The sequence below is a fragment of the Dasypus novemcinctus genome, chromosome 10 (assembly GCF_030445035.2).
Source record: "Dasypus novemcinctus isolate mDasNov1 chromosome 10, mDasNov1.1.hap2, whole genome shotgun sequence".
Taxonomy (NCBI): Eukaryota; Metazoa; Chordata; class Mammalia; order Cingulata; family Dasypodidae; genus Dasypus; species Dasypus novemcinctus.
In genome coordinates this window covers 101,655,323-101,681,750 of record NC_080682.1, presented here as the reverse complement: position 1 = coordinate 101,681,750, position 26,428 = coordinate 101,655,323, and the positions used below count along the sequence as shown (strand labels likewise).

The following is a 26,428-nucleotide window of genomic DNA, read 5'->3' as shown; positions in this document are numbered from 1 at the left end:
AAGGAAGAGGTAAAACTGTATCTGTTTTCAGATCACACAATCTTATATATAGAAAATTCTTAGGAATACAGACAAAAAACCTATTTGAGCTAATAAACTCAGCAAGGTTGCATGATACAAAATTAAAATGCAAAAACGATTGTATTTATAGTAGCAACGAACAAACTAGAAATTAAGACAACAATTCTTAATAGCATCAAAAAAGAATAAAATACTTAGGAATAAATTTAATAAAATAATTGCAGTTTTGTACACTGAAAACTTCAAAATATCACTGAAGGGAAATGGACTTGGCCCAGTGGATAGGGCGTCCATCTACCGCATGGAAGGTCCGCGGTTCAAACCCCCGGCCTCCTTGACCCATGTGGAACTGGCCCATGTGCAGTGCTGATGCGCGCAAGGAGTGCCGTGCCATGCAGGGGTGCCCCTTGCGTAGGGGAGCCCCACACACAAGGAATGCGCCTCGTAAGGAGAGCCACCCAGTGTGAAAGAAAGTGCAGCCTGCCTAGGAATGGCGCCACACACATGGAGAGTTGACGCAGCAAGATGACGTAACAAAAAGAGGCACAGATTCCCATGCCGCTGATAACAACAGAAGCAGACAAAAAAAGAACATGCAGTGAATGGACACAGAGAACAGACAACTGGGGCAGGGGGAGAGTGGAGAGAAATAAATAAATAAAATAAATCTTTTTAAAAAAATCATTTAAGGAAATTAGAGAAGACCTAAATAAATGTGACAACACCCCATATTCATGGATTAGAAGACTGAATATTATTAAGATGGAAGTGCTATCCAGTTTCATCTGCAGACTCAACACATTCCCTATCAAAATCACAGCTGGCTTCTTTGTAGAAATTGATAAGATGATCCTAAAATTCATATGGACAGGCAAGGGACCTAGAATAGCCAAAACAATCTTGAAAAAGGACTGAGTTGGAGGACTTACATTGCACGGTTTCAAAACTTACTACGAAGTTTCGTGAAGCAAAACAGTGTGATACTGATAGAAGGATAGACATATTGATCAATGGAATGAATTTAGAGTCCAGAAATGAGCCCTTATATTTATAGTTGATTTTTTTCCAAGAGGTCAAGATAATTCAATGGGGAAGAATTATTTTTCAACAAACTGGTACTGTGACAACTAGATATCCACATACAAAAGAATGTGATACTTCATACCATGGTATGAAAATTAACTCAAAGTAAATCAAAGACCTTAATGTAGTGGTAAAACTATAAAACTCTTAGAAAACACAGTATTACATATGCATGACCTTGGATTAGGCCATTATTTCTTTTATATGACTTCAAAAGCACAAGTGACAAAAAATTGTAGTTCATCAAAATTAAAAACCTTTGTGCTTAAAGGACAGTATGAAGAAAAGGAAAAGAAAACCCACAGAATGGGAGAAAGTATTTGCAAATCATATATCTGATAAGCGTCTAGTATGCAGAATATATAAAGAATTATTACGACTCAACAATAAGAAGACAATAAAAATGGGCAAAGGATTTCTACAGAAATTTTTCTGAAGAAGTTATACAAATGGCCGGCAAGCACATGAAAAGATGGCATCATTAGCCGTAAGGGAAATGCAAATCCAAACCATGAGATACCACTTCACATCCACTAGTATGGCTATAATAATAATTAAAAAAAAAAAACCAGGATGAAGATGTGTTGAAATTAGAAACCTCATACATTGCTGGTGGAAAAGTAAAATGGTGCAGCTGCTTTGGAAAACAGTCTGGCAGTTCTCCAAAAAGTTAAACACAGAGTTACCGTTTGACCCAGCACTACCACTCTTATGTCTGTTTCCAAGAGAAATGAAAACACCAAACTTTTATATGAGTGTTTATACAGCACTCTTCATAATAGCCTCAACGTGGAAACCATCCAAATGTTTACCAACTGATGAATGGAAAAATAGGTGCTTTGTGGATGCAATGGAATATTACTCAGCCCTAAAAAGGAATGAGGTATTGATAGCATGGGTGGGCCTTGAAAGCTTGCTAAGTGAAAGGCCACATCTTGTGTAATTCCATCTATTTGAAAGGTTCAAAAAAGGCAAATTCATAGTGGTTTCCAGGGCTAGGAGGAGTGGAGAAATGGAAGTGATTGCTAATGGGGATGGAGTTTTTCTTGGAAATGATGAAATGTTCTGGATTTAAATGGTGGTGATGGTTGCATAACCTTGTGAATATACTAAAACTCACTGAATTGTATACTTTAAAAGAGTGAATTTTAGAGTATGTGGATTATTTCTCAATGATGACAGTAATAATAATAAAGATTTTAAAAGCTTGATTCTTTTTAACTCCTTGCACTTCCATTCAGAGGACTTCATATGTAGTTTAGGTAAGAGTCCTGAACTGACAATCAAGACACCTTGTTCTATTTTCAAAACTGCCACTCCCATATGACCCTGGGTAGGTCACTTCTCAGGGCATGTTTTCTGATTTGTATCTGGGGAGACTGGGTTAAGGGTTCCTTAGGATCCCTTTCAGCGATGATGTTCTATGCTTTTGGGGTGAAACCCCTTGTTTGGTAGGGATTCTATGTGAAAGACAGGAGGTCTGTTATTTCCTGCTGTTTGTATCCTGTACTTTTAGGAGTTCCAGGATTGTTCCATGCCTTAGTAATTGACACCTGACAAGTCATTTCCCCTGCCTAGACTTGGGTTTCTTCATCTATAAAATGGGTTTGATTACTAAGGCTCTGATAGAGCTGAATGTACTCTTGGGAGCTAAGATATGGAAACCAGCAGCTGGCCTGATGGCAAATATTGTTTCATGTTTTCCTGCCGATGCTTGTTAAAGGAAAATTTTGAAAATTGCTACCTGAGATTGGAGGAAAATACTAGGAAGCTCTCTGCCAAGAGATTCTTGCAGGATAGGGTCATGCTGGGTTCCTGAAAGAGTGCCTTGGTCTGTAACTCTCTGGGTTCTGTTTTCTCCTCTGAGCTTGGAAAAAATTCCCAAGTTCAGTGCTGTTCCCTGTTCCACACCAAAGAAGCACTTAGGGTCACAGCCTTTGCTGGCTGTGGCCTGTGTTCTAAGCCTAGGGTGAGTTCTTAAGGCTGGGTGGGCACAGATGCTCAGGCCTCACCATAAGGCATACAGCAGAAAAACACCCCAGAGAACCTGGGCTAAGTACAGCTGCTTGCCATGGCCCCTTGCCCGTCTTAAGGAAAAACTTGCCATTGTTCCAAGGCCTGAAAAATCTCAAGTAAAAGTTTTGTTGCTCAGTCGTTAGGAGGGTCTGCAGAATGAGCAGGAGCCATCTGTCCTCAGCAGCCTCAGGACTTGGGAAGAGGAAGAGGAAGAGGGATTAGACTGGCTCAGTGTTGGGCCACTTCGTGGTCCATTTTCTGTCTGTGGAAGGTGCGCTTGGTCCTCCCCATGTGGCCTCAGAGCAGCACATGGCCCTCGGCTTGCAGCCACATCCGGGACTCTTCCAATAGCTGCCCTTAGTCAGCATTAGGTGTGTTCCGGGGAGCAAAAGCCCTGTGACAGGCAATGTCCAGCTTGAGGCCCAAGATGCTGCCTCACTGTGGCAGCAGGACATTCATTGAGGGGGCTTCTTTTTCTCTTCTGCACATAATTTCTCAGAGAAATTGAGGCTCAAAGAGTTGAGGTTAATTTTTAGAGGTCACTCAGCTTTTAAGTGGCAGGGCCATGATTCAACCCAGGTCTTTTTTTTTTTTTTTTAAGATTAATTTATTTAGCCACCTCTCCCTTCCCCCTGTTATCTGCTCTCTGTGTCCATTCGCTGTGTGTTCTTCTGTGTCTGCTTGTATTCTCATTAGGCAGCTCTGTGAACCAATCCTGGGATCTTCCGGAGTGGGAGTGAGACGATCAATCCCTTGCGCTACCTCAGCTCCCTGTTCTGCTACGTCTCTTATTGTCTCTCCTCTGTGTCTCTTTTCGTTGCATCATCTCGCTGCTCCAGCTCTCAGCATCGGCAGGCACTCCTGCGCGGGGTGGCACTCCTGCACGGGGCAGCACTCCTGCATGGGGCAGGACTCCGCTTGGGTCAGCTCACCACACAGGCCAGGAGCCCAACTGTTTGAGCCACATCTGTTTCTCTCAACCCAGGTCTTTAACTTATATTTCATTGCTATTTTCTACTATAATATCCCACCCTCTATTTCTGTTAGAAGAAGCAAGACATAAAGAGTTCTGGCTTTGAAATCAAACAGGCTAGTTGTTTCACATCACTCAGTAGCTTTGTGGCCTTAGATTCATTCCTGAGGTTTTTCTGTGGCCCCAATTTCCCCTAAATAAATGGTAGCTACTGTTTTCTTTGTGTCCATACTGTGTGTACAGCCTGGGCTAGGGCCTAGGATGCCCTTTGTGCTTTTAGAAGGAATATTGAGAAGTGTGCAAAGAGAGGCCTGCCGAGTTGGGGTTGGGGCCACTTTGGAGAGGACAAGAAGACTATGTTGTACCTTATCTTCCTTCTTCAGTGGCTCAGCTAGTAGAGAAAAGGCCCCAATGAGCAGGAGTGGCTGCCTTCCTGGACAATGCTGAATTCTTTCTCTCTCCATTCTGTTATGCTCCAACTAGCCCTTCACGCCTTCTCCAAGCTTCCTTTATAGCATCTCCCTTTCCTCCTACCCTCCCCTGGGAATCCACAGCTCCTTGTACTTGCTTTCTTCATAACACTGTTTCCCTGTCTCTTACCCTGCAAACTGGGAAATCCTCGAGGGCAGGGATGGCTTTGCTCATTCTTTACCAGCACTCAGCGTAAGGCTCAGCATAGAGTAGGTGCCAGGAAGTTTATGTTAGATGGTTGGAGGCTTGAAGTTATGCAGGAGGAGGAGGCCAGGCCTCTCCTGAGCTATAGGAGTGAGGGCAGATGGGAGAGGAATCTGCCCCAGCTTGGATGTGGGAAGAATTGCTACCTATGGAGTGTTTGTAGATGGTTGAGGCAGCTAAAGCCTGTGTTGGGCTGTAACTGAAGGGAGGAGAGCATAGGAGTAGCCCCCATGGTTGGACAGACACCCCAGCACAGAAGGTTGTGTAAGTGACAAAAGAAGTTCCTAGCTCATAACTTGTTGGCAGCAAGGGATGACTACATATATGCTAGGGGCATGACACTAAGTGTGATAACTGGTACCCTGAAAATTCCCACCCTTACCTTGAGACTATTAACATGGCTGTGTCTCAGTTGTTTACACCCATCTCCGCTGCCTCAGGCCTGATTGTGTTAACAGTTGACCTATTTTGCTAAGTTCTGTTTGTAGCATTCAGGCTAAGAATTCTGACCCACTTTGGAGCCAGCCATCCTCCCTGGGTTAGCTCTCTTCTAGTAGCTGACCACATTTGTTCTGCTGATAGGTACATGGCCTCTGACTGCTGTGGTCGCTGGGTATGAGGTGGAGTCTGAGAGATGAACTTGTGTGTGTGTGTGTGTGCAGGACAGCTGACCACACTCTTGTCCCCAGGAACTGAAAATTTTCCCTTCACATGTACTTTATGCTGTAACCTCCTTTTCTACTAAAATCTCCTTTCCACCTTTGCCAAGTACTCACTCTGTTCAGGCTTTTTGCTAAGCATGGAGCTACAGAAATAAGTAAGTCCTGTGATTTTTCTTAGAGGAACTTGCAGACTTGCCTACCAGAGACTGCATGAAAGCCAAAAAGCAAGCTGAGATAGTAAGAGATAACCTGTGTTTGGCTATCCAAAGAGCACATTGAACAGGGAATCCTAGCTCTGAGCAGAAGGAATCGAAGGACTCCTGTAGGCCGAGGTAGGCTGGGAAGGATTAGGAGTTGAAGCATGGGGATGGGATTAGGATGGAAAGAAGTAAGGCAAAGACTTGACTTTTTTTTTTGATCAGAGAAATTGTAGGTTTACAGAAAGATCATGTGGAAAATTAGAATTCTCATATTCCCACCCCCCATTTTTAACATTTTGCATTATTGTGGTAACTTTGTTCTAACTGATAAGAGAATGTTGTTATAATTGTGCTATTAATTATAGTCCGTAGTTTACATTAGGGTTCACTATTTGAGTTGTAAAATCCTATGTTGTTATTGTTTTTAATTTTTATTCTAGCAGCATATATATCATCTAAAATTTTCCCTTTTAACCATATTCAGATACATAATTCAGTAGTGTTAAGCACATTTACATTCTTGTGCTACCATCACCACCATCTACTACCAAAACTTTTCCATCACTCTAATCAGAAACTCTGCACCAATTAAGCATTAACTCCCCATTTCCTATTCCCATCCTGGCACCTGGTAATCTGAATTCTAGTTTCTGACTCTTATGAATTTGCTACTTTTAATTATTTCGTATCGGTAAGACCATACAATATTTTAGACTAGACTCTTGATTACCTATTTTCCCCTCTTTTCCTGACACAAATGTTTATAGATCCACTCAGGGGTGTGGGGTTCAGTCTCAGGGCTCCACTGAGGAGAGCTGACAGTTCTACTTCTGTAGCTCCTTCCTCTTTCTTAAGCTCCACAGTCACTTTTTTTTTTTTTTAAGATTTAATTTTTATTTATTTCTCTCCCCGCACCCCATTGTCCGCTCTATGTGTCCATTCACTATGTGTTCTTCTGTGTCCGCTTGAATTCTTGTCAGCAGCACCAGGAATCTGTGTCTCTTTTAGTTGTGCATCTTGCTGTGTCAGTTCTCTGCGTGTGCGACACCACACAGAGGCGTCTGTGCAGGCTGCGCTTTCTTCGCAGGGCGGCTTTCCTTACCGGGCGCACTCCTTGCGCGTGGGGCTCCCTTACTTGGGGGACAGACACCCTTGCGTGGCAGGGTACTCCTTGCGTGCATCAGCACTGCATGTTGTATTACCACAACATGGGTCACCACACGGGTCAGGAGGCCCTGGGTTTGAACCCTGGACCTCCCATGTGGTAAGCGGACACTCTATCTGTTGACCCAAATCTGCTTCCCTTCAGCCACATTCTTAATTACTTCCTGGAAGTCTGAGAGACAGATAAAGTAGATACAACCCCAGGTATTGGTTCTTTTGAGGGATAAAGAGACCCACGGGTCCTATGGTCATGGCAGATGGCGTTCACTGCCATGGCAGATGGCCCTTCTTTGGAGCTGGTGTTTCTGAGTGATGGAATTGGACTCAGAGGGGATCTCTTTGCACAAGACTTGCATGCTACTTTAATGGAATTGTAGTTGGTGCTGGGGTTTTAGATATATTTAGGGGTTTTGAATCTCTGGACTGATAATATGACACCCAGGCCCAGAGCCTCAACAGACTTCAGCTCCTACACTTTGATTTATTGGACTCACCCCACTCAGCTAACATGGAGTTGAAGAAGGTCAACCACCACACCATGGAGCCTAGAGTGTCTACAACTGAAAGCAGGAGGAGTGCATCCAGTATCCATGTGGAATTTAAGCCCCCACTTGACATAGATGTGCAATGGACACAACCAATCCAATGTCCACAGAGAAAATGTGGAATGGGTGTGGGAAGGGTAGCCATGGTGGCTGCTGGGTTTGGGGAATGGGAGGAAGAGATGAGATGTGGAGGCGTTTTCGGGACGAGGAGATGTCCTGGGTGGTGCTTCACGGACAATTACGGGACATTGTAGATCCCCCCAGGGCCCACTGGATGGAACATGGGAGAGTGTGGGCTATGATGTGGACCATTGACTAGGGGTGCAGTGATGCTCAGAGATGTACTTACCAGGTGCAATGGATGTGTCACGATGATGAGAGAGAGTGTTGCTGTGGGGGGAGTGGGGGGTGGGGGTGGGGGGGGTTGAACGGGACCTCATATTTTTTAAATGTAATTAAAAATAAATAAATAAATAATTAAAAAAAAATTACTTCCTGGATATATTCACCTCAATATCTCCTAGCACCTCAAAGCTCTTTCACGTAAAGTAAACATATTTGATCTCTTTAGTGATTCTGTGAGTTGGGTGCAGGGCTCCATTTTACTGCTGAGGAAGGTGAGGTCCAGATGGGGGAAATGAATTTCGTAATAAATTGGGAGCCGAAACAAGCAGAGAGCCCAGACCCCCTCACACTCAGCACGGGAGGCTTCCTTTGACGACACTAGAATTTCCCTGCATGAGGCCATATGTTTAACCTTAAAGGCTTGACTCTTTGACCCTTGGATCTTCTCTCTTCTGATGGCATTGCCACAGTTTCCTTCCAGGGTGTTGTTTAGGGGGAAACTCAGACCTCACAACTCTTAGAGTCACAGTCAGGCTAGATCAGTTCAGTATAGGCATCTCCACGGTGAGAGTTGTTTGCATGTAATGAAGCAGAAACAACACTTGCTGCATGAGTAAGTTGTAGTGAGGAAGTGTGGTGTAGCAAAATGAACATACAGGCAGGCCATTCTAGATTTGAATCTGAATTTTTGTGAACTCTAGCAAGTCAGTGCCCCTGACTGAGCCTCTGTTTCCTGGTCTATAGAATGGGAATACTAATACCTTACCTTATAGCATTGTTGTGAGAATTAGAGATAATAAAAACAAATGCCTTATATTGCGGCGGCTTGCTCGGTCGGTAGAGGTGGGGTCTGGCTGCGGACGAGGGGTCGGTCCAGCTTAGGACGAGGGGTCGGTCCCACTTGGGACGAGCGGTCGGTCCGGCAGCAGACGAGGGGTCAGTCTCACAGGGGTTGCGCGGTTCGGCTGACGGGGTCGCCTGGCAAAGCCGGCGACGAAGGGGTCGCCCGGAGAAGCAGGCAACGAACTGGGGACAAGGGAGGCCAGGCCCTTGTTGGGGGCTCTCAGGACTGGAGGGCGCACGGCAGAAGAACTACCGCGGAGACAAGGTAAACACGCAAGTCCACTTTATTGAGGGAGAGGCAACAGTTTTATAGGGGCTGGGGAAGGCTGATTGGTCGAAGCCACGCCCTGTTCTGATTGGTTGCCGGTGAAAGGTCAGTGGGCAGTACTGGACTGGGGGAGGGGTGGTGGTTAGGGATTGGCTGTCGCTGTTGCTGGGGGAAGGGGCAGGGTTTAGGGATTGGTGGCTGCTGTTGCTGGGGTGGAGGGCAGACTTGAGTTTCCCGCCCACGCCTGGCTGTTGCTGCTGTCGGGGGGAGGGAAAAGGGCAGACTGGAATTTTCCGCCCTGTGCCTGCGCAGGGAGAAAGAAGAAGAAGGGTGCCGCCCCACAGGCATCGTGTGGCGCCATCCGGGAGGAGGGGTGGCCGCGGAAGCATGGCTGCCGAGAAGGGGAGACCCGAGGGCACTCTGCGCCCATGCCGAGCTCCCTTCAGGGGTGGCGGTGAGTCCGACCAGCCACCCTATTATGGGGGCAGCGGCTTGGCCTGCCGCGGCTGCTCCCCCGCCAGGCCAGCAAACCACACTTCAGCCCGAGGGGTGACCGCATTATATGCTTTATATTTTCCCTATTTCTCTTCCTTTCTTTTATATAGCCTAAGGGGAGGGAGATATTATCACACTTGAGGTTTATCAATAAAGATTCAGTCCCACAAACTGACTTCTGTGTGATGGCCATTGCTGTGCTGGATACTGGTATTAACATATAGGTAGGTGATGATCACTAGGAACCACAGGATTAAATCAGCCACATTAGACTTTATTTTCTTTCAACCACACTTGGTAGCTGTTGGGCTCTGGCTGACAATATATCTGGGCTTCAGTATGCATTTGACAAGGCAGAGGAACATATGGGGTAAAGGACTATACATTTGAGTAGAGTCAAAACTGGATGAAGAAACCCAGAATGTACTGATGATTAGTGACTATTACCTTAGAGGAAGAAGTGATGGTTAGACCTTCCCTTGGCCTTGGTCTTTCAGTATTTTATTTGTGACTTGGATGAGAATATGCAGCTGGGCAGGATAATAGAATCTGGTTCCAAATCAATCCAGATAACAAAGAATAAGGGACCAAATCTGCATGTCCACCTTTAGAGCTTTGAAATGTTGGATGTAATAGGTGAGGGTGCTGGTTGCATGGAGTCTTGTTTGAACAAGGGTACTTTTGACTTTTGATAGAATGTAAAGGGTATACTGGAATGGAGAAACACTGGAAACCCAGATTAAAAGTCCTTAATAAATGGGGGAGTAAAAGGGTACCCTGCACTCTGTTGAGGCTGCTGAGGAGTTGGGAATGTCCTGGGCAGTTCACCATGCTGTGGTGATTTTTCTTCTTCTTGGGACCTGAAGGGCAGGAGAGTGCCAAGGACTCTCAGTTTCCTCTCTCAGAGCCTGGCATAAACGTGTGAAGGACATTGCTACCACCCTGGACCTAGGAACTCGCCTCCCTTGGCTGGATCCCTTACTATCCCCATGTTCTGCTGCCCAGCTGTGAATATAAACCCATTTTGTAAAACTTTGGTTCGCAGCCTCATATTGTTTTCAGCTCTCTGTATCTTTCCCTTCTAGACTCTGCCTCAACTTGGTGATTCCCCTTGGATCCTTGTGGCGTCATCCCCTTGTCCTTACTGACAGGGGTCCTGCCAATCCCACCTCCTCCTCCTGTAGTCACAGGGCAGCCTGCTGTGCACAAGGCATCACCCGCCCTGTTGTAGCTTCCTTTTTTTTCCCTTTCTCTACTCCTGCATCTGTGGTTGCTCTGAACACACAGCTACTTTATGCACGGTTGAGCACAGCTCAGGCAGGGACTATAGCAACAGTCCTTTCCTCCACAAGGTATCCCTTTCAACTCTCCTGCTCTGTGGTCCAGAGCCCAAATCTGGTACAATAGGAACAATGTCAGGTTGCAGCAATGCTTCTCTTCTCTCTTGGCTCAGTTCTTAGGACATGGCTTTTTGTCTTACCTTCTGATGTCATTTCTTCCTTGTTCCTTGTCTAGCTTCTCAAATATGCTGAGACTAAACATTGCTGATGGCTGGGTCCCTGGCACTTTAATAAACTGCTACCAGGTCTCTGGGAGTAGGTCATCCCTTAATTCCTGGCATATGTAATGTCTTATATATATAAATCTCTTTTTTAAAAAAATATTTTATTTATTTCTCTCCCCTTTCCCCCCACACCCCAGTTGTCTGTTCTCTCTGTCCATTTGCTGTGTGTTCTTTTTTGTCTGCTTCTGTTGTTGTCAGCGGCATGGGAATCTGTGTTTCTTTTTGTTGCATCATCAACTCTCTGTGTGTGCGGTGCCATTCCTGGGCAGGCTGCACTTTCTACGCGGGGGGCACCTCTGGGTGGCACGGCACTCCTTGCGCCCATCAGCACTGTGCGTGGGCCAGCTCCACACCGGTCAAGGAGGCCTGGGGTTTGAACTGTGGACCTCCCATGTGGTAAGCGGACTGCCTATCCACTGGGCCAAGTCTGCTTCCCTATAAAAATCTCTCTTTTTTTTTTTTTTTTTTTAAAGATTTATTTATTTATTTAATTTCCCCCCCTCCCCTGGTTGTCTGTTCTTGGTGTCTATTTGCTGCGTCTTGTTTCTTTGTCCGCTTCTGTTGTCGTCAGCGGCACGGGAAGTGTGGGCGGCGCCATTCCTGGGCAGGCTGCACTTTCTTTTCACGCTGGGCGGCTCTCCTTACGGGCGCACTCCTTGCGAGTGGGGCTCCCCTACGCGAGGGACACCCCTGCGTGGCAGGGCACTCCTTGCGCGCATCAGCACTGCGCATGGGCCAGCTCCACACGGGTCAAGGAGGCCCGGGGTTTGAACCGTGGACCTCCCATATGGTAGACGGACGCCCTAACCACTGGGCCAAAGTCCGTTTCCCCCTATAAAAATCTCTTGATGCTGCTCCTGTTTTACCTGGCCTCTGGATTGAGCCACAGGGTAGCAATGTTTTTCATAGATTGAGACTTCCAGACTTTAACCTGATCTGGACTTTGGACCTTGTGCCTAGAACAGCCTACAAGTTCAGGAGATTGAGCTCCTTCAGCAACCTTTGACTCTAGTGACATTTTCATTCTACCCTCACCAGCTGTTACCCCTTTTTACCTATTCTAGCACCCTAGTATTGCTTACCCTATAGGATGGAAGCCACTGCATCTGGGCACATGGGCTCCTCTCAGCGCAGAGGTGGCTGGGATGTGTTGAGAAGACACTAGTTCTCTCTTTACTGCATCATAGAGAAATATGATTTAATAAGCTTCCTGTATTGCTCTGAAGCCTCTCCTTTTCAGATTCGGTCTTGCCTAGCAGAGAGATACACACAAAGGTTACTACAATAGTGTCTCTGGATGTGTGCCTGAGGAGAGAAGTTCATTTCTCTCGAGTGGGAGAGCATGTCTGGGAAGGCTTCATGGAGGAGAGGCTGCCTAAGCTTGGACTTAAAGGATGAGTAGGAATTAGCCAGGGGCAAAGGAATCAAAGGCATTCCTGGTAGAGGGACTAGTATGTACAACATCATGGTGGTTGTGGGGAGAAAGAGAGTGGTAGATAGGTCATGATTCTCTGTGTTGAGCACAGTGGGAGTGGAGGCCAGAAAGGTAGGCTGCGTTCAGGATGAAGAAATTTAGAGGCGATCCCGTAGACAAAGGGAATATACAAATCAGGGCCAGGTTGTGGGGATCAATCCCAGGATATCAGGAGCTCAGAAACAAGAGAGAAATGAGGGTTGGGAGGTTGGGGAGGTGATCCTGGGCCTGCAGTGGAGTCTGCAAGGCTAAGTGTGTAGTGGGCAACCTAACTCACCATGCCCTCCCTCTCCGGCAGTGGCCCGTCATAATCACCTTAAGGACTTCATGCTGGTGGTGTCTATTGTGATCGGTGTGGGAGGCTGCTGGTTTGCCTATATCCAGAATCGTTACTCTAAGGAGCACATGAAGAAGATGATGAAGGATCTGGAGGGGCTACACCGAGCTGAGCAAAGTCTGCATGACCTTCAGGAAAGGTAAGACCTTGTCCCTTCCCCCTGGCCCTGGTGCTGCCAGCTCTTGAGAACCTGCCCAGGCTGTGTCATCCTTCTAAAACGGCACTAGTTTTGGAGTCTAAATTTCTGTTATTCCAGTTGCCCTGGGCAGTTATTCCTCTTGGGTGAAACTTGTTTCTCTCTTTCCTACCTCTGAGCTTCAAGGGGGTTAATGTGTAGCTGTTGGTGGTCTTGAGCTTCCTTGGTTGGATCGACTTGCTAGGGTCATTCTATCCTTTGTCCTGCCTCTGGACTGCTTCCCTCCACGTATAAATAGATACAACTATTATTCGCTGTTCCCCAAAGAAAGCTCACAAACCTTTTTTCCTAATGTCCTGAGTTCTTTCTCGTGTGGATTCTAAATCTTGTAAGTGCTAACTTGTTGTATGACCTTGAGTAAATCCCGTTCCTGTCCAGAACATACTAGGGGCTTTCTAGCTCTGATGGTCTGGGATTCTGTTGCAATACAACATGACTTAAAAACTATGCTAGAAGAATTAGCTGTGGAAAGAAGGTGCCAGTCAGCCAGCCAGCTAGGCGGCAGTCACCTAAGTACTTCCTGACATTTTCTAGGAACCAGGTCTGTGCTGGGAATTATAAAGAGCTCCTTGATAGTGGAGTAACAAAACTTAAACACAAGAAGGAGCAGTGGGAACGTACCTCATGAAGTGACTCATTGCCAGCCTGTGGGGTGAGAACTCTAAGGACAGAAATAGCACAGAGGCAAGAGATGAGTGGGTGTGGTGCTCTGAGGAGGTGGCCTTGAAAGATGGGTAGGGAAACCTTGGGTGTTAAAGTTGAGTATATAGGGTAGGGCCAGATCCCTGGGACCTTAAGACTCACATGAGAAGTTCAGCAGGCAATAGAGTAAATGCAGGTTTATTATTACTGTTGTTGTTCTCGTTTGTTTAACTGGAAAGGGAGAGGCCTACTTCAGGACCATCTTTTAGAAAAATGATTCTGGCAGCCTAAGGACACCAGGTAGGAGATCTGGCAGGAATTCATGTAAAAGGAAATGAAGCCTGGCTCTTTTCTGTTATTTTTTTAATGATACTTTTTTTGGAGACTGGAGGTGTGGGGGCAGATTTCTTATGAACCAGGCATTGTTAGGCACTTAAATGAATTATTGCTTTTAATAATCCAACCCTTTGAGGTAAGTACTATGAACTCTATTTTAGAGTTGAGGAAATGAAGGCTCAGAGAGGGTAAGTGCTTTGCTTAGAGTCACATGTCACTGAATGGTGAGCTAGGGATTCTGACACCACAGGCAGCTGCCTTTCCTGAGGCAGCAGCTTACAGGTTCATCTCCACTGGCTGGGGTTGTGGGGACAAGAGGTGCTGAGCCAGGAGTCTCATCTCTTAGCTGAGTCCTGCCTGCCCTGCCGGGCCTCTTGCTCCTGGTCCCTTTGCCAACTGGGGTCTTACCGCTGCTATCTGAGCAGTCCCTGTACTTCATCTGTCTGAAAAACATGTACTGTTTTCATTCCAGAAGCAAAAGAATCTAGGCAGGAGACATTCCAAGTTTGGGGATAAAACTAAGCTCCCAACCTTCACTGCTCCCCAGGGTCCCCAGAGCTCAGTGACCACGGCGGCACTTAGAAAGATGCACGTGCACACACACACAGGCTGACACAGGTGGACATACTACAGAGCCCACATGCCACCGCTGCCCCTCCCTTACTTCTACAGGCCTGTTCTGCCAGCCACCAAAGAACTTTATTTGCGGAGCTCCTGATATTTTGGGTGAATAAATGTAAATGTGCATTCCAATTAAGATTTCATTGGGTTTTCAAGGTAATTCTTAAGGCAAACAGGAATTTTGATTCCCATTTTACAGAGAAGAAACATACCTGGTACAGGGAACAAACGTATCTACAGTCATATAACTACTTAGAGCCAGGACTTGCAATCAGGCTGCCTAATTTTCTTTCCTGTAATGCCACTTGATTGTTTCCTTCAAGATAGTCTTTGGGGGGATGGAGTGGGACAGGGCTTCTACATTTATTTGCTCATTTCTGCTCACGTCTATTAGATCCTCATCTCTGCTAGACCCTTCTGGGACTTTGAAAGTGAGTCAGGTTTGCTTCTTTAAAGGTTCTCCCAAATGTATGTAGAAGACAGACATACCATACCTAGGGTTGCTTATCTGAAGAGAGGACAATATTTCAGTGAAGAATTGAATCTCTAAGGGTGGTATTTCAGGTAGTTGGGTCATGGAAGAATACAGTAAAGGAGGATGTTCCCAAGAGAAGGAGATGGGGTAGTAGGAAATGGCACCTCTTTATTTTTAGCTGTGCAAGTTGTTCCATCTGTTGTGCACCCCGAGGAGATTCAACTCCCTTTCTTCTGGCAAAATGGGCAGGACACTGCAATTTGTCAGTAGGAAGCTTACAGCCAGACATTTCTCCCTCTTCCCTCCCTGATTATCCCACTACATCCTCTGAAGCCTCAGCCCCTGGCAACTCTGAACTTGGGGATTTTTAGAGGTTGAGTTCTATTTCTACCTCTTCTATTTAATCTGTGTAAACTTATTCAGTGCTCAGAGCTCTTCTAAGTGGGCCCTTCTTGTTCTGTAGTCTATTCTTTCTCTTGTATACCCAGGTCTAAGCCATGCACTCTCCTCTTCCTCATCATCTTTTCCCCCTCCTGTCCTGGTACCTTGGTGGGTTGGTGGGTCCTACCAAGGTGGGAAGACCTGATGGTGTCTAAGTACTTAGCGAATTCCTTCTTCCCAGTCCAACCTCTCCTTCCTGACTCCTTTCAGGGAGATTTGCTCACTCTCTCCTTTGGGCTTATTCAACAACTTGTGTATCTCTTTATTGTATAGCTTATCACACTGTATGAAGTTATCTGTTTGCTCGTCTGTGTTGGATTAGATGATGAGTTCTTCAGGGGCAGGAACAATGTTTGGAGTCATCTCCATTTATCTAGTGCTTAGCACAGGCTCTGACATTTACTAGGCACCTGAAAGTACTTGGTGAATGAATGAATGAACCAGATATTTATGTGGAGGAAAGAAGGAAGGAAGGAGACTTGACTGGATGGATAGAAGGAATGTACGGATAGATGCAAGCATAGATTCTGACAGCAGGGGTCCCTCCCAAGCCTTACACAGTCCCCCGTGGCATGAATTTCAGTTTTCTGTGCTTCTGGGAGCAGGTAGTCAGGAATCCAAGAGGGCCAGCTCAGTAGTTCCTTTCTCAAATTACTTAAGCCCTCCCCCCAACCTCCCCACTCATATGTCAGCCACCAGGCTTTCCCTTTGCAGGGTAAGGGAATAATTATGATATTTGGAGTCATTCAGATTGGAATTCTTGTCTCAGTTCTGCCCACAAGTCACTTTCCCTCTCTAGACCTTCATGTCAACATCTATCCAATGCTGATTATGATATATTGTCATTTTCTGCAGGGATAACAAATGTGAAACACCATATAAACTGGTAGTTGTTATGATTTTAGTATGTGAGATACTTTAGAGGAGGGATTTAGATGTTGGGAATCTGGCTTCAAAACTTCAACTACTGGCAGGAAGATGATAGACAACGTAAAAATTAGGGTAAGGTCTGTAGTTTCTAATGACCCCGGGTTAGCTCAGAGCCAGATAGTTAGCAGAGAAGGGAGAATGTGTGCCAAGTGCTGGAGCCCTCCTTTTCTTTTTCCATGCCATGACTCATGCATGGCATGTTGGCTGGCACCTCTTGCCTGGCTTCCTCCAGCTTCCTCCATCGCCCCCCAGGCTGCACAAGGCCCAGGAGGAGCATCGGACAGTGGAGGTGGAAAAGGTTCACCTGGAGAAGAAGCTGCGTGATGAAATCAACCTTGCCAAGCAGGAAGCCCAGCGGCTGAAGGAGCTGCGGGAGGGCACTGAGAATGAGCGGAGCCGCCAAAAATATGCTGAGGAGGAGTTGGAGCAGGTAGGAGAGTCTACTAACTCCTGCACACCCCAAGGGGTGGGTAAAGGGCAGGAGTCTGTTGAGGGCCTGGCTGGAAAGTTTCATATGTGAGGACTTTGAAATATGACTCAAAGAATATCTTCTAGGTTCCGCAGACTCTTAGACATTAGAGCAGTGCAGAAGTTGCAAAATGTGGTCACTTTGATTTTTCAAAGGAGGGCGGATAAGAGCTGATAAGTTATTTTATTCCTTTTTTATTGAGGTGTTTATATAAACTGCACAAATCACAAGCATACAGCTGGAAAAATTTTACATGTGCACGTACCTGTTTAACCACCACCCACTCTATATCAAGATATAGAACTTTTAAGAATCCCAGAATGCTCACTTTTGTACCCTGACAAGTCAGAATTCCACCCAAAAGGTAACTTCTGCCATAACTTCTAAACCATAGATTTGTTTTGCCTGATTTTAAACTCCACATAAATAGAATTATTCAGTGGGTATTCTTTTGTGTTTGGTTTCTCTCACTCAACACTGTATCTGTAAGAGTCATCCATATTGTTGCATATAGTAATAGTTGGTTTATTTTCATTGCTGAGTAATAATCCATCTAATGAATATACTATAATTTATTTATCCATTCTCCTGTTGATAGACATTTGGGTTGTTTGCAGGTTTTTTGTCTTTTATGAATAACAGTGATGAGAACCTTCTTGTACATGTCTCTGGATGGTGTAAGCACTCATTTATGTTGGGAATATAATAGGGTACTTATGTATTTACCTTTGTTAGAAACTGTTAAAAAGCTTTCTGAAATGGTTACACCAATTTATCCTGCCACTGGCAGTGTATGAGAATTCTAGTTTATTTACAACCTTGGTATTTTTAGTCCTTTTTAATTTTAGACATTGTAATAGGGGTGAAATGGTATCTCATTGTGCTTTTAATTTGTATTTTCCTAATGACCAATAATGCTGAACACCTTTTCAAGTGACTTGGTCATTTGATTTGGGAAATGCCTGTTCCAATTGCTTCTCATTTTTAAAATTGGGTTATCTGTCATTTTCTTGTTGATATTAAGAGTTCTTTATATATTGTGGATGTGAGTCTTACATATATATATACATTGTATTCATAAACACTCATACACATATATATTGCAAATATATTCTGTGGATTGCTCTTTGACTCCCAATATTGTCTTTTGATGAACAGAAGTTCTTGATTTTAATGAAGTCTAATTTAATCCATCTTTTTTTTTTTTTAAAAGGTTGGTCCTTTTTGTGTCCTGTTTAAGAAATCATTCCTTACCCCCAAGATGTTCTCCTAAACTTCCTTCTAGAAGTATTATGCTTTTATTTTTCACATTTAAGGGTGTGATTTATTTCAACTGAATTTTTGTATATGATATGAGGTAGGGGGTCAAGGTTCTCTTCCCCCTCACCCCCCCAGATATTCAATTATCCCAGCTCCTTTTATTAAAAAGATTGTCCTTTACCCCGATGAACTGTAGTAGCTCCTTTGTTTGAAAATCAGATGCTCATTCTGGAATCTCCATACTGTTCTATAGTTTATTTGTTTGTCCTGGTAAATGTCTTATAATAAGCCTTGATATCTTCTAGCATTAATTTCTTCTGCTTTCTTCTTCAGGATTGCTTTGACTGTTCTGTATTGTTGGCATTCAGTATTAGCCTGTCATTCTGCTGTCCCCTCCTCACACATGAATCCTCTCCAACTACCCCCCCACCACTGAAATTTTGATTGTGTTTGTACTTCATCATGGATCAATATGAGGAATATTGATATTTTAACTAAATGACTCTTCCAATCTATGAGCATAGTCTATCCTGCCATTTATTTAGATCTTTTAAAATTTCTTTCAGCATAGTTCTGTAGAGTATTGAAGTCTTGTACTTTTTATAAACTATAACTTGCTAACTTGCTTTTATTTTTCTAGCTTCTTGAGGTCATTGATTTTAAACTTCTAATCTTTTCAAATATATGCATTTAGAGCTATAAATTTCTGCCTCAGCACTCCTTTAGTTGCATTTAATAAGTTTTGATATTTCATATTTTTTCATTATTCAGTTGAAAAGATTTTCTTATTTCCATTGTGATTTATTTTTGACCCATGCTTACTTAGAAATATGTTGATTAATTTTCAAACATTTAGGGATTTTTCTGGTTATCTTTCTTTTATTGATACCTAGTTTAATTTCACTGTGGTCAGAGAAAATATGCTGTATGATTTCAGTCCTTTGAAATTTGTTGAGACTTGTTTTATGTAAACAGACTAAAGAATGAGTTAAAAGGCAAAGATTGTTATACTGGATAAAAACCAAGTCCCAACTAATCTAGTGACATCATCAAGATGGTAACATAAGACATGCCCTGGAAAAATCTCCTCTCAGAAACAACTAGTAAAAAGGACAGATTCCATTTGCTTGGAACTCTGGAGGACAGTAGATACTGGAGAAGGATTCCACAAACACTGAATGGAAGAAAGAAAAAAAAAACACCAAAAAAGTAGGTAGATCTGTGATTTGGACCCGGCAGTCTGGACCCCTCCCCCGCACTCAGTCTCAGGTGGCTTAGAGTCTCACAGGGGCAACCCCCTGGCCTGGGTACCTTCTGCCATGGTTGCAGACCACAGAGCCCCTCACAGCAGTGAATTAGAATCTATGGACATTCAGGCAGGGACCCAAGGCCAAACACAGACCCAGGATAGAGTCCAGGTCAGGTGAGTTGTGCATACATACAAAAGAGACCTGTGGCAAAACTCTTGGCAAGAGGTGCACATACCCAACCCAGTCTTTAATTGTTGGAGCCCCTAAAGAAAAAGCAGGGTGTGTTTTCTTTTTGTTTTCCTTCTTCTTTAGGAGGCACTGGGAACCAAACCCAGAACCTCCCATGTGGGAAGTGAATGGTCAACTTGCTTGAACCACATCTGCTCCCTGCTTGTTTTTTTTTGTTTGCTTGTTTAAAGATTTCTTTTATTTATTTCTCCCCACAACCTTGTTGTTTGCACTTGCTGTGTCTGTTCATCTTCCTTGTTTCTTTAGGAGGCAATGGAATCTGAACCTGGGACCTCTGATGTGGGAGGGAAATGCCTAATTGCTTGAGCCGTCTCCACTCCCTGATTTGTTGTGTCTCTCATTATGTTTTCCTCCCTGCGTCTCTTGTTGCATCATCTTGCTGGGTCAGCTTGCTGTGCCTGTCCATCACGTCAGCTTGTTGTCTTTTTTAGGAAGCACTGGGAAACTCTGTTCCCTGCTTTGTTGTATCTCACATTATGTTTTTTTTTCTTGTGTCTCCTGTGTCAGTTCACCATGCCTGCCCATTGCACCAGCTCACTGTCTTGTTCAGGAGGCTCCAGCATCTCAACCAGTGACCTCCCATGTGGTAGGCAGGAGCCCAGTCACCTGAGCCACATCTGTTTCTGTCATTTATTTTTTTGCTCATTGTTTTGCTTGCTGTTTTCTTGTTGTTTTGCTCGTTGTTTTGCTTGTCATCTACTCATTTGTTTATGTTCTTTGAGACACCAGGAATCAAACCCGGGACCTTCCATGTGGCAGGCAGGTGCTTAACTGCTTGAGCCACATCCACTCCCCAACAGGCATTTTTTTAATGCTACACAGAACTTGAATTATGTACGTATAAATATACACACACAGAGCATTGCATCCCAAAAGAGAAGGGTACAAATTCTTCTCAAGTACACATGGATCATTCTCTAGGATAGACCACATGTTAGGTGTATCAATAAATTTAAAAAGATTGAAATTATACAAAGCTTGTTCTCTAACTACAGTGGAATGAAGCTGGTAATAATAACAGGCAGAGAACTGGAAAAATCCACAAATATATGGAAGTTAAACAACATACTCTTTTTCTTTTTTAGGAGGTACTGGGGATTGAACCCAGGACCTTGTACATGGGCAGCAGGCGCTCAACCACTGAGCCACATCTGCCCTGCATGATTTTTTTATTTGTCTACTTGTTTTTAGGAGGTATAGGGGATTAAATCTGGGACCTTGTACATGGGAAGCAGGCACTCAACTACTTGAGCTATATCTGTTCCTCAAACAACATACTCTTTTTTTTTGTCTTTATTTTTTTAATGTTATATTCAAAAAATATGAGGTCCCCATATGCCCCCCACCCCCATCACCCCACTCCTCTGCCCATAACAACAACGTCCTCCATCATCATGAGACATTCAGTGCATTTGGTGAATACATCTCTGAGCACTGCTGCACCTCATGGTCAATGGTCCACACCATAGCCCACACTATCCCACAGTCCACCCAGTGGGCCATGGGAGGACATATAATGTCTCAAAACTGTCCCTGCAGCACCACCCAGGACAACTCCAACCCCCGAAAATACCCCCACATCACATCTCTTCCTCCCACTCCCTACCCCCAGCAGCCACTATGGCCACTTTCTCCACACCAGTGCCACATTTTCTTCGATTACTAATCACAATAGTTCATGAATAGAATATCAGTAAGTCCACTCTAATCCATACCCTATTCTTCCATCCTGTGGACCTGGGAATGGTTGTGTCCACTCCACATCTATATCAAGAGGGGGCGTAGATTCCACATGGATGCTGGATGCAATCCTCTTGCTTCCAATTGTAGGCACTCTTGGCTCCCTGGTGTGGTGGTTGACCTTCTTCACCTCCATGTTAGCTGAGTGGGGTAAGTCCAATAAACCAGAGTGTTGGAGCTGCAAATCTGTTGAGGCTCAGGGCCCAGCTATCACATGGTCAGTCCAGAGATTCAGGTCCCCTGGGTATACATGAAACCCCAGCACCAACTACAGTTCTGGTAAAAGTAACAGGAGAGGCTTGTGAACAAAGATCACATCTAAGACCAGCTCCATCACACAGAAACACAAACTCCAAAGTAGGGCCAACTGACATGGCACTGAACTCCATCTGCCATGACCATAGAACCTGTGGGTCTCTGCAACCCTCAGAAGAACCAGTACCTGGGGTTGCATCTACTTTTATCTGTCTCTGGGACTCTGCTGAGGTGTGCATAAGGGCAACCCTTCTGATAACCTCCCGGCTCTTTTTGGAGACTCATAGCCATATAAACTCATTTGTCCTTTCCATTTCCCCCTTTTATTCAGGTCAAAAACCATTTTTAACTCCTGGTATTATATGTAGACTGAGATATTCTGCTGGTCCAAGCTGACCCTTTTATTCAAGATCATTTTCTAGTTACATCATCAGCTGGTACTTGGTAGTAATCCCTTGGCACCAGGGAGGCTCATCCCCAGGAGTCATGTCCCACGCTGGGGGGAAGGCAACACATTTACATGCTGAGTTTGGCTTCAAGACTGGCCACATTTGAGCAACATGGAGGCTCTCAGGAGGTAACTCTTAGGCATCCTGCAGCTCTAGGCCTTGTTCTTATTTCAGGTGCACAGGCTTACAAGCATCGTCATTAGTATCAAGGGCTCATTGTTGGACCTTCCTTCTTTTTTGGTCTTTGCCGTTACACTTGGGGGATTGTTGCTGTTCCTTTAGGGACTGTGATAGAGCTCCCCTGGCTAGGAACTCAGCACTCCCTCAGAAACAACATACTCTTAATCAATGACTCAAATAAGAAATCACAAGGGAAATAAGGAAATATCTTGAGGTAAATGAAAACTAGAACATGACATTTAAAAACTGCAGTGAAGGTAATGCTGAGAGGGAAATTTATAGCCCTAAAAGTACTTACATTAAAAAAGAAGAAAGATCCTAAATAAAAGACCTAACTGTACACCTGGAGGAACTAGAAAAAGAACAGCAAACTAAACCCATAATGAGGAGAGGATAATAAAGAATAGAGTAGAAATAAATGAAATAGAGAAAAAAACACAGAAAATAAACAAACCAAAAATTGATTCTTTGAAAAGATCAGTAAAATTAACAAACCTTTACTTAGACTGACAAAAAAAGAGAGAGGATGCAAATAATTAAAATCAGAAATGAAAGGGGATGTTACTGCTGATCCACAGAAATAAAAAAATCCAAAGAGGATGCTATGAACAACTGTATACCAAGAAATTAGACAACCTAGATGAAATGGACAAGTTCCTCACACACACACAATCAAACTACACTGACCCTAGAAGAAATAAAAGATCTCAACAGACCAATTGATTGAATCAGTCAACAAAAACCTTCCAACAAAGAAATTCCTAAGGCTATATGGCATCACAGGGAATTCTGACAATTATTCAAAGAAGAATTAACACCAATCCTGTTTAAACTCTTCTAAAAAAAATGAAGAGGAAAGAACACTACCTAACTCGTTCTGAGGCCAGCATCACCCTAATAACAAAACCAGATAAAGATACCACAAGAAAAGAAAATTACAGACCAAAACCCTTATGAATTTATGTGCAAAAAGCCTCAACAAAATAATAGGAAAATGAATCCAACAGCGTATTAAGACTTTTACACCATGATCAAGTCAAATTTATCCCTTGTATGTAAGAGTTGTTCAACATAAAAAAATCAGTTAATGTAAAATACCAAATTAACAGAATAAAGGGGGGAATAAAACCATAATCATCTCAGTTGACACAGAAAAGGCATTTGACAAAATCTAGGACCTTTTCTTGATAAAATCACTTAGAAAACTATGAATAGAAGAAAACTTCCTCAACGATAAAGAGCATATATGAAAAATCCACCGCTGACATAATAATCAATGGTAAAATAATGAAAGCTTCCCCTCTAAGATCTGGAAGAAGACAAGGATGCCCACTGTCATACTGTTATTAAACATTGTACTGGAAGTTCTAGCCAGAGAAAATTAGGCAAGAAAAAGAATTATAAGGCATCCAAATTGGAAAGGAAGAAGTAACCATTTTCCTATTTGTAGGTGACATGATTGTGTATGTAAAAAGTCCTGAAAAATCTACAACAAAGCTACTAGAGTTAATAAATGAATTCACCAAGGTGGCAGGGCACAAGATTAACACCCCAAAAATCAGTAGTAGTGTTTCTATACACTAGTAATGGATAATAATAATAAGTCAAGAAAAAAGTTCCATTTACAATTATACCCAAAAGAATAACATATCTGGGAATAAATATAACCAAGGATGTAGAGGACTTAAACACAGAGGCCTAAAAGACATTGCCAAAAGAAATCAAAAGAGACCTAAATAAATGGAAGGACATTCCATGCTCATAGATTGGAAAACTAAGTATTGTCAAGATATCAGTTCTGCCCCAAACAATTTACAGATTGATTCCAAAAGTCTTTTTGCAGAAATGGAAAAGCCAAATCATCATATTTATATGGAAGGGCAAGGGACCTTGCATAGCCAGAACCATATTGAAAAAGAACAAAGTTGGAGGACCCACATTTCCTGATTTTAAAACTTTTTGCAAAGCTACAGTGGTCAAAACAGCATGGTATTGGCACAAAGACAGATATAGAGAACAATCAAATCAAGAGTTCAGAAACAGACCCTCACTTCTATGACCCAGTGATTTTTGACAAGGGTGTAATGTCTACCCAATTGGGAAAGAATAGTCTCTTCAACAAATGGTGCTAGGAAAACTGGATAGCCATCTGCAAAAGAATGGACGAGGACATCGCTCTCATACCATATACAAACAAACACACACACACACACATATATACACACAGACAAAAAAAACCCTGCGCACACACAAAACAAAATCTCAAAATGGATCAGAGACCCAAATATAAAATGCAGGACTCTAAAACTCTAGAAGAAAATGTTGTGAAGCATATTCAGGATTCTTAGACCTTACACCAAAAGCGTGAGCAACAAAGGAAAAAAGAGATAAATGGGACCTCATCAAAATGTAGAACTTTTATGCGTCAAAGGACTTCATCAAGAAAATAGAAAGATGTCTACAGAATGGGAGAAAATATTTGTAAACCACATAGAGGATAAGAGTTTAATTTCTAGAATCTAATAGAAAAATCCTACAATTTGGCAACAAAAAGACAAATAGCCTAATAAAAAATCATCAGATCCTTGAGTAGACATTTCTCTAAAGAAGATATACAAATGGCCAAAAAGCACATGGAAATACAGTCAACATCATTAGCTATTAGGAAAAATGGAAATCAAAACCAGAGTGAGATGCCACGTCATACCCACTGGAGTGGCCATTTAAAAAAAAAAAAACTGAACAACCAAACAACAAAATAAAACATGTTGGAGAGGAAGTGAAGAAATAGGAATATTTGTTCATTTTAGGTGGGAATATAAAATGGTACAGCCACTGTGGAAAACAGTTTGGCTATTCCTCAGAAATTAAGTATAGAATTACCATATGTCCGAGTAACCCCACTTTTAGGTATATACTCAGAAGAATTGAAAGCAGGGACTTGAACAGATATTTGCATACCAGTGTTTATAGTGGCATTATTCACAGTTGTCAAAAGATGGAAGCAACCTAATTGTCCATCAACAGAATGACTAACCAATATGTAGTCTGGTACATACAATAGAATACTATGCAGCCGTGAAAAGGAGTAGGGTTCTGATACAGGTGATAACACGGATGGACCTTAAACATATCTTGTGGAATGAAATAAGCTAGGCACAAAAAGACAAATTTTTATGACCTCACTATTAAGAAATAATTAGAATACACAAATTTTAGTCAGAAACTAATACAGGTTACTGGAGCTGAGGAGGTCTAGGGATGGGGAGTTAAAGCTCAGGAGGTGCAGACTTTCTGTTGGGGGCAATGGAAAAGTTGTGGTAATGGATGATGGTAATGGTAGCACAACATTGTGAGTGTAATTAACACGACTGAATTATATATCTGAATGTGGTTAAAGGGGAAAATTTTTAGGTTGCATGAATATTACTAAAATAAAGAAAAATAGAATTAATTACAAAAGGAAAGGATATAGATGAAAATAAGATTGGCAATGAGTTGTTAACTGAGGAAGTAGGTGGTTGAGTATCTGGGTTTTTTTGTTTTGTTAAAGATTTTATTTATTTATTTATTTTTCCTCATCCCCTCGTTTGCACTTGCTGTGTCTGTTCATCTTTCTTATTTCTTTAGGAGGTACTGGGAACTGAACCCATGACTTCTGATGTGGGAGGAAGGAGCCTAATTGCTTAGGCCACTTCCGTTCCCTGCTTTGTTGTGTCTTGTTATGTCATCATGTCACGCCAGCTTGCTATCCCACTCATCCTCTTTAGAAGGCACTGGGAACCTCTGCTCCCTGCTTTGTTGTGTCTCTCATTATGGTTTTCTTCTTGTATTTCTTGTTGTGTCAGCTTGCCACACCTGCCCATTGTGCCAGCTCGCCATCTTTTTTAGGAGGCAGTGGGACTGGATGACGGACCTCCCATGTGGTAGGTGGGAGTCCAGTCGCCTGAGCCACATCCACTTCCCCATGGGTTTTTAATATACTATTTAATTTTTGTGTATGTTTGAAATTTTTCATAATAAAAAAGTAAAAATAAAGTTATGTGAATTAAAAAAACCAACTATATGCCGTTCACAAAAGATAGTTTAAATATAAGAACACAAAAAATTCAAAGTAAAAGTGAGAAAAAGTATATAGTGAAATTACTAATCAAAATAAATCTGGTGTAGCTGCATTAATATTAGGCAAAATAGACTTTAGATCATGAAATATTACTAAAGTGAAAAATGGACATTTCGTAATGATAAATTGGTAAATTCAAATGTAATA

General features: G+C 43.1%; 1 protein-coding gene across 5 annotated transcripts in view; it reads left to right on the top strand.

Annotated features, from left to right (window-relative positions):
- Positions 1 to 26,428, top strand: part of STIM1 (stromal interaction molecule 1) — a 266,771-nt gene that overhangs the window by 220,391 nt on the left and 19,952 nt on the right. For all 5 annotated transcript variants that reach the window (XM_004476725.4, XM_012518882.4, XM_012518879.4 and 2 more), the window contains exons 6-7: positions 12,627 to 12,804; positions 16,559 to 16,736. In XM_004476725.4, coding sequence (XP_004476782.1) covers positions 12,627 to 12,804; positions 16,559 to 16,736 — 356 coding nt within the window. The remainder of the gene's footprint in view (positions 1 to 12,626; positions 12,805 to 16,558; positions 16,737 to 26,428) is intronic.